Source organism: Nannospalax galili, unplaced genomic scaffold (genome assembly GCF_000622305.1).
Source record: "Nannospalax galili isolate Female #2095 unplaced genomic scaffold, S.galili_v1.0 scaffold3505, whole genome shotgun sequence".
NCBI classification, from domain to species: Eukaryota; Metazoa; Chordata; class Mammalia; order Rodentia; family Spalacidae; genus Nannospalax; species Nannospalax galili.
Window position 1 is genome coordinate 78,384 of NW_008352757.1, and position 8,890 is coordinate 87,273.

The following is an 8,890-nucleotide window of genomic DNA, read 5'->3' on the forward strand; positions in this document are numbered from 1 at the left end:
ATCCCTGGTCAATAGTTTCTAGAGAGGGAGTTCATTCCTGGCATTGAGGGTCATTTTTCATTAGCTTATGATGTATAGAAAAGGCAATGTCTCCCTGTTATAGGATTGCTCCTTTTAATCTTTTGTGATGTATACATAAGTATTTTAAGACACTTGTATAATGGTAGGTTTTCATATGGCTTTTTCTAAAACCTTTTTTTTTTTAGTTTTACTTAGGCCATCCTATACTCCCTCCACTGCCCTGTCTTCCCATTCCCCATGCTCTTAACCCTTCCTAGTCTATTGTTCCCTTTCCCCCATCATATAACTACATTTTATCACTCCTTCCCCAAAGCGTCCCCCCACCAATACCCAATTAATGTTTTTTTACCTCTGAGTTTTTAAATTGAAACATGTATATCTAAGATTCCAATGCTAGCATCCAGCTATGAGAGAGAACATGTGACACTTTTTCTTCCCAAATCTGGATTACCTTATGCAGGATAAGTGCTTTCAGTTCCATCCATTACATAAAAATTTCATAATTTCAGTTTTTTAAAGAGTTGAATAATATTCCATTGTGTATATGTATCATGCCTTCATTATCCATTCATCAGTTGATAGCCATCTAGGTTGTTTCCAATTTCTGGCTATTATGAAAAGGGCAGCAATGAACATGGATGAACAAGCATTTCTATGGTAGGATATAAAGTCTTTTGGGTATATGCCAAGGAACAGTACTGCTGGATCATATGGTAGACTAATTTCAAGTTTTTCTTCAGGAATCTACACACTGATATCCATAATAGCTGCACCAGTTTGCACTCCCATTGGCAGTGGATAAAGGTTCCCCTTTCTCCATATTCTCACCAGCATTCGTTTTAAGTACAAAATGTATTTTCTTTCTTGGTCCTTTTTATTTGGTGTTCTGTTGACCTCTTGCATCTGGATGGGCATCTCTTTATCTAGTTTTGGGATTTTTTTCTATAATTGTTACTTAAAATATGCCTTATGCTTTTGGTATGGTATTCTTTCCCTTATTCTATGTCCCTAATTTGAAAGTTAGGTCTTTTCGTGGTGTTCAATATGCTCCCATTTTCTGTTCATTTAAAAAATATTCTAATGGGCTATTACTGAGTGATCTAATTCCTCTATATTGTTTTCCCACTATGGCTTTGTTTTTGGTATGATCCATTCTATTAGTGACACTTTTCACTGAGTTTTCATTTAGCTTATTGATATTTTCATTTCAAGTGAAAGTTTGGGTTTTCTTCAGAAACTTTCTCCTTATTGAACTCAATATTCATAACTTAGATTGGCTTCATTTTGTCATTTAGCCCTTTGTTTTATCCACCACTAGATGAAGAGTGCTAAAGGCAATTAATGTCTGATGAAAACAGATAATACATTTTCTCTAGGGATGAGACCCCTCATAGGTTTTCCAATCCCAAAGTACTTTATTAAAATATAGAGAAATGAAAGGCATAAATTATACAAGGACACTTTTTCCTGGTCAGAAGATGGGCCACAAACCTTATTCCCTTCTTCTCCCTCAAATAACACTAGGAATTCTTTACAGATTGGGCTATTGTGATAAATTTGTCTAGCTGTGCTCTGTGCATTGAACCTCCAAGGTATATATTAGACAGCAATTAACCTGCTCTTCAGCCACTTAGTATGATGTCACTAGTATAGTTGGCTCCACAATTGTGTCTCTTTGTCCCTTGATTGCTCACACTAGATGGTTCATCTGATATTGCATTTACTTCAGTGCAGAGGGCCAAGCCTGAGCTGTCTTATCTGGGCACCTAACCGGAGTATCGTGGATTTGCAGGTCATGGACATGGCCCAAAAGAGCAGCAGCATAAACCAGTAAGTGCAAAAGGAAAGTATGCCTGTGGCAGATTAATTGAAAATACTGTGTCCTCATCATGAGAAGAAAGATCAGCTTGGAGAGTTGGGTGAGAACATACTAATATGAACCTTACAAGTTGTAAGGAATGTGGACTTTATGGTCTTGGTTTTAATCAGGATACAAAATTTTAATCTTTTACAAAATTTCCACTCACACCTAGGTGTATTTTGCATGAATGTGTCTTTCACAATAGCAGAATGATGGCCCTCATAAACTATTTCCTAACTAATCCAAAAGAGTAAGGATGAACATAAGGATGAGGATGATGCTAATTAAAGAAACCAAAGCATCATGAATATGCTTCTTTTTTTTTTTTTTTGGTCTTTTTGAGATAGGGTATCCCTGTAGCTCCATCTGACCTGGAACTTGCTATGTAGGCCACTCAGGGCTTGAACTCACAGAGATTCACCTGCCTCTGCCTCTAGGATGCTGGGATTAAAGGCATGCACCACCACATCTGGTTGGATTTCTAGCTTCTACACACAAAGGTGTATTATCTTTGCAGTTGTTTTAATTTTGTTTGTGTATTTTCTTTCCTATGGTTTTAAATGTGCATGTCATTATTGTCTTATGGAAAATGAAGAGCTGTATTATCACAATGTAGTTTGTGGTAGGACTTTTAGGCAGAAAACAAATCCATGTTTGCATTGGACTGTCTCTTTATGGATACAGGAGGCACATCACAGCAGGAGCATTCTGACTTGTTATCTTCTTGGTCATTCAACTACACATTTCACTTCGCTGTCACTACAGAAAAATGATACCTTTGCTCACTATTCTGTTTCCTTCATGAGGTCCTGGCAAATAGCATGGCAGACCAATTGGTGACTACATCTACTACAGTAAGGACAGTCAAGTGTTGGGACTCAAGTTTGCTTTCTTTAGCGGGGGACCTACTGGCTTAGGGGCAGAGGACTTGATCAGTGACAGAGTCTTAGACCCTGGGAACTGTGTATTTCCAACAAGCCAACTTATTTTAAAATTTAGATGGTTTTTATACATCCCAAGGAACTAGCAGTCATGTGGGATATGGCAGTCACATACAAAGGTTTAGGGTACAAAGAAACAGGACATTTAGTCTGTTAGCTGGCCCCAGAACAATTCTTAAACTTTTACTCAAGGTTATCAATGCCCATCCAGTAATTTATTGGCCACAATGTTTTCTTTCTTAAAGCTAAAAGCATGGTGAGCTTTTAGCTTTCAGCTCAGGAGTAAACCTTTAACCTGGCCTAATCTCTTAGGCAGGGATAGCCGAGTTATTTGTTCAGGACAAGGAGATGAGCTAAGGGTTGTTGACCAAGATGCTTTCCCACAGAGCAGGGAGCCTGAACTTTTATGACCAGGCTACTTCCTCCTGTCTAGCAGTGCTCTTCAAGACAGGGATTATCAGAGCCACTGTTTTCAGTGCCACTCCCTTTAGCAGAGAATGCAGCCTGGACTTAAAGTTTTAGGCTCACCTCACCCTAGGGCCTGGCAACCTCATTTCCTACAGTCAAGAATCACAAGAAAGTCCTACAGGATTTGGTATTATATTTTCTATTTCATTTAGGCATATAATCACAGAAGGGTAGAGAGATTTACAAGCATTCTGAATATAGTAACAGGTCAATAGGCATATCTTAAATATGCATTTTATCACACCCATTGCTCTTTGATTATAAACTCCACATTGTTATTACAGTAAAAGAATTAAATAGAGGCTATTTGTATAAGTAATTTTAGTAAAGATAGCCAGGGATCATAGCCAAAGATCCCAGAAAGGGTAGAACCATCATGATACAGCACAGATTACTCTTCTCATTACAGTGTACTCCAGCTACTGTGCAAATTACTGATTAATTTAAGAATCTCATATTATCTATAAAAGGGACAAAATTCAATCTGGATTTAATTTCTGCTCAGGAAACCTAAAAGGATTTTAAATGTGCAGATGAACATGTGGCAAGAAATTCTGGAATTATGGTGAAGTTTTATGCTGCACTGGAAAACAAGGAATGTTTTGTGGATGGGATGTGGAGGATTACACTTTAATTTCAAATCCCTCTGGCTCCCTTCATTTCTATGATATAAGGAAGATTGTTAGAATTTCTGTGACTGTATTGTTCTATGAGTGGATGAGCAGTTGATAAAGATTTACTGATGAAAAAGAAAATAAAGTGCACTTCCATTTAAATTGCAATCTGTTGCCTAAATAAAGTTTGAGCAAAATAAAATTATATATTATTGTGGTGGTTTGAATGATCATGTCCCCTATAGGCTCCAAATATTTAATCATTTTGTCCCCAGTTGGTGATACTGTTTTGGGAGGTCTTAGAAGGTGAGGCATTGCTGAAGGAAGCACATCATTGGGTGGTGGGGGAGGAACTTAGAGCGTTCTTAAGCCTTGCTAGATTTTCATTCACACTACTTCCTGTGCCTGCTTGAAGATGTGAACAGTTAAGTTCTGCTCCCACTCCAGCCACCTCTGTTTCCATACCCACCTGCCATGATGGACTAACTCTTTCCCCCTTTGAACTATAAGTTAAATAAACTCTTCCTTTCACAAATTTACTTGGTCATCGTATTTTATTACAGCAACAGAAGATTAACTAAGTGAATTTCCATTACTATTGCTTATAGATTAACTTTCATTACCAAACAAGCAAAAGATTTTGTGATGTAAACTCCATTTTTCTTATTTCTCGATAAAAAACTGTATTGTTTGTCCTATACACGAATATTGTATATTTGGAGAATACCTTATTCACTTTCATTTCTGATTCCCTAGATCTGTTTTGCATAGAGACTGGGGAACAGAATACTTTTTAAAATATTTTATTTATTGTTTTTATTTTATGTGTATGCATGTTTTGCCTGCAAGTATCTAAGTGCACCTATGTCATGCAATGCCCACGAGGTCAGAAAATGGTGTCATATCCCCTGGAACTGGAGTTGCAGACAGTTGTTAGCTGCCATGTGGGTGCTGAACTGAACCTCTGAGCCATTTCTCCAGCTCTGGGATCAAAAATATTTTAAACAGTAAATCTACCCTTCCCAGGTTCTAACAGTGTCCCCAATCTGTTTGGCTTTACACTCTTGGTTCTTCCCATCGATGATTTTATCCCTTTTAAATGGTTCACTTGATCAAAGAGGACAACCTTCTCTAATAGAGGAGATCTTCACTATATGACTAAGTTTGCCCACTCCCTGTTGGAACCTCCAATCAACACTGAAGAAATTAGAGAGAGGAAAATTGTGAATTTGATGTAAATCAAGAATATATAAATATTAAATTATTTTTCAAAGAACACCAAAATTTGTGTGAATATGTTCAACTGCTATTAATGAAGTTTGGAAATCAGAAAATCATTTAAAGGTTAACTCTCTGAATGATATCTGGTTTATGATAATGTTTTCTGATTGGGAACTACCAGCTTCAAGTTTTCACATAATTCATTCTTAGCTCTAATAGCAGGAATAAAAAGTCACAGTCAAGAGAAGCTAAATCATACTAGATACATGAGGCATATTTGATTGTTTCCTAGTTTCTAGACAAAGAATAATATTTGAAAGTATAAGTGTCATTGTATCATTATGCCATGAACATGTACTTGTTTTCTCTAAAATTCTTGGTCTGTGACATTGTTCAGTTGATCATCACTAAAATTCATGTTTACACAAAGAGATGAACAAAAGAAAACTGTTTATAAAGAATGTGATTAAAGAAGACTGGCTTTTTTACGACTGAGAAGTACTGCTAAAATGTTATTGGCAGCAAGAATGGGGGTTTAATGTTGAATGTTTGAATGAAAGTATGTATAGCTCAAGTGTCAGGACTTGGGAGGCTGATGCCAAAGAATATCTGTGAGTTCATAACAATATCCTGTCTCAAAAGTCAAAATAACATTAAATATATAGACAGGGACTGGATAAATGAGTCAGTTAAGAGGACAGGATGCTCTTGCAGATGACATGGATTCAACAATAGAAACTCACTACTGTGTGTGATTTCCATTCCAGGATATCTGATGCATTCCTCTGCCTTCCTTGGGCACTGTTCATGTGAATTGCACTTATATACAGGCAAAACACACATGCACATTGTTGCATATGACTTCTCCAAAAGACAGACCATGGACAGATGCCTTCCTCCCAAACTTGTTTAAGATCGTCACAGATAAACTTTGTTGACTGTTACAGTTCACAAGAAAGAAGGGGCAAGGGGAGTCAGTCATGCTTTCCAACCAACCAGTCTGCCCTAGTTTCATGAGGGGAGGGGCTAAGGGTATATAAGCTAAGGACACAATGGAGAGTGTCTCTCGCAATTTTGTGTGACCATTCCAATTTGGATGAAGACTTTTCAGCACTCACACTTCTATAAGTAAACTCTCCGTAATTAAGTCCAATAAACTCATGGGTTTCCCATACTGTAGTTTGGCAAAATCAAGCTTTCATTTGTCATAGGGAACAAGGGGGTGGTGACATTGTTTATACCCCATGGGAAGAATTTTAGTTACACACATAAAATGAAATTAAAAAAAATGAATAGACATAATTCTGACTGTCCATTTGTTTGATTCAATTGTAACCATTGTGTTTTTTTCATTTGAAAAGGTGTACAAGGAATGCGGATCCCCAAAATCTCACAAGTGTCTCAGAATTCCATCTCATGGGACTCTCAGAGGATCCAGAACTGCAGCCCATTCTCTTTGGACTGTTCCTGTCCATGTACTTGGTCTCGGTTCTTGGAAACTTGCTCATCTTCCTGATTGTTAGCTCTGACTCAAACCTACACTCCCCTATGTACTTCTTCCTCTGCAACCTGTCCTTGGCTGACATTGGCTTCATTTCCACCACAGTCCCAAAGATGATTGTGAACATCCAAACCCATAGCAGAGTCATCTCCTATGTGGATTGTCTCACACAGATGTCTTTCTTTGCTATTTTTGGATGCATGGATGACATGCTTCTGACTGTCATGGCTTATGACAGGTTTGTAGCCATCTGTCACCCTCTGCATTACACACTCATTATGAATCCTCACCTCTGTGTCTGCTTGGTTTTGGCCTCCTTTTTGGTTAGCCTTGTGGACTCTCAGCTACACAATTTGATTGTCTTACAATTACCCTACTTCAAGGATGTGGAAATTGCTAATTTCTTCTGTAATCCTTCTCAACTCCTTAATCTAACCTGCTATGATGTGTTCAGTAAGAGCATAATTATGTATTTTACTGGTGCCATATTTGCTTTTTTTCCTATCGCGGGGATTCTTTTCTCCTACTATAAAATTGTATCTTCCATTCTTAGAATCTCATCTTCAGGTGGAAAGTACAAAGCCTTCTCTACCTGTGGGTCTCATCTGTCAGTTGTTTGCCTATTTTATGGTTCAGGCATTGGAGGGTATCTTTGCTCTGCTCTGTCATCTTCCCCGAGAAATTATTTGGTGGCCTCAGTGCTGTACACTGTAGTCACTCCTATGTTGAATCCCTTCATCTACAGCCTTAAGAACAATGACATTAAAAGTGCTTTGAGCAGGGTGTACTGGAAGGCAATCAAATCTCCCTTTCAGTTTCATACTTGTCTAAGTTTGCATTGAAATTACTCATCATCCATACCTGTAAATCAGTCTCCTTAGTCGCATTATTTGTTTCAAAGGCATTTATTTCTTTCTAGGTTCCATAGTTGAATTTTGCTTTCTTAATTATGTTTTCATTGGGTTTTATAATTCCTTTGTCTTTGGTAACATCATGAGTGAATTCAATGTAACTAGGTTGTTATGGCAGTTTCTGGGAAATTTCTCTCATAACTCTCTTTTTATATACTTAAAATTTTCACCTATTTGCAAGTTTGAGTATATTTTCGTACCACTTGTGTTCATTTTTGGATTTTGTTTTCATTATGTGAAGAGCTTAGAAATATTCATGACTATATGTCTTCTCCAGTATCTGATTTATGTAAACCTGTTAGAGTGAAGACAATAATATACCATAAATGGAATTAAATACTGTTTCTAAAAGTTTTATGTTGAAATGAGTAAGTTACAACTCAGCTTTTTATTTCACAAGATGACGTTGTTTGCTTCAGTATCATCTGTAACTGTAGCTCTTTAATTTCACGCATACCGTAGTTAAGCTATTTTCCTTTAGTCTCAGTCCTCTACAATGATCAACTGATGCAAAATGGGAACACTAAAAACTGTTCTCCACCTGGTGGATATTATTATACACTTTCACTTATTGTCATTGATTTTCATTATCATTTTTATATTTCTTTTATTATTTTTATTTCTTGTGTATGAATATATTGCATGCATGTATGTAAGTGCACCTGTGCCATGCAATGTTGGTAAAGGTCAGAAGTGGGCATCAGATTGCCCTGGAACTGGAGTTAAGGATGGTTGTTAGCCACTGCTCTTAACCACTGAACCATCTCTCCAGCTCTTAATCTTCATTATCTTAAAAAATTAGTAGATTTTATTGCACTCTTCAGACCCTAAATCCCTGTGTTTTATACACCTCTCTTTAATACACTCTTTATGAACAAAACTTCCTCTCTGTTGTTCCTGCATTCATTCTCCAACCAATATCCTGAATCATATCATCTTCTTTACTATAACAAGTTTCACTTTGGTCCTTGAAGGAAATGTATTAAATCACCACATGAGGGAAATGTGTGTTTTGAATTGAGTATTGGAATTTCTCAAAATGGGGTAAACACAACTTTTTAAATGTACTTGATCACTCAAGCTGTCCGAGTGATACTTCAGTGGTGACACCATATTGTATACATGTCATGAAAGAAGAAAACAAACCTCCTTTTGCTCCCTGTGGCTTTCTCCTTTGCCACCTGATCTCTGATTCATATCATCTTCAGTATATTCTCAGTTGCTGTTCTCTTAGAAGAACTAGCAATATAAAGTTCTGCTCTAAATGAACTCTATTACTTAAATGATCTAGCCTCAGTATTTTTTTTTTTGTAGCAGTGTAAATCTAATCAATAGAGAGGGGAGATTTTCAT

The 8,890-nt window shown here is 37.0% G+C and overlaps 1 protein-coding gene across 1 annotated transcript; it reads left to right on the forward strand.

Annotated features, from left to right (window-relative positions):
• The first annotated feature begins 4,488 nt into the window (after positions 1–4,488).
• On the forward strand, positions 4,489–7,469 carry LOC103747535 (olfactory receptor 7E24-like). The gene is made up of 2 exons (XM_017802426.1): positions 4,489–4,505; positions 6,470–7,469. The coding sequence occupies exon 2, from the start codon at positions 6,543–6,545 to the stop codon at positions 7,467–7,469; it is 927 nt and encodes a 308-aa protein (XP_017657915.1). The 5' UTR covers positions 4,489–4,505; positions 6,470–6,542.
• Positions 7,470–8,890: the final 1,421 nt, after the last annotated feature.

What these genes read in the sequence shown, in the direction of transcription:
- LOC103747535 (XM_017802426.1), top strand. Translation starts at nt 6,543, where the DNA reads ATGGGACTCTCAGAGGATCCAGAACTGCAGCCCATTCTCTTTGGACTG.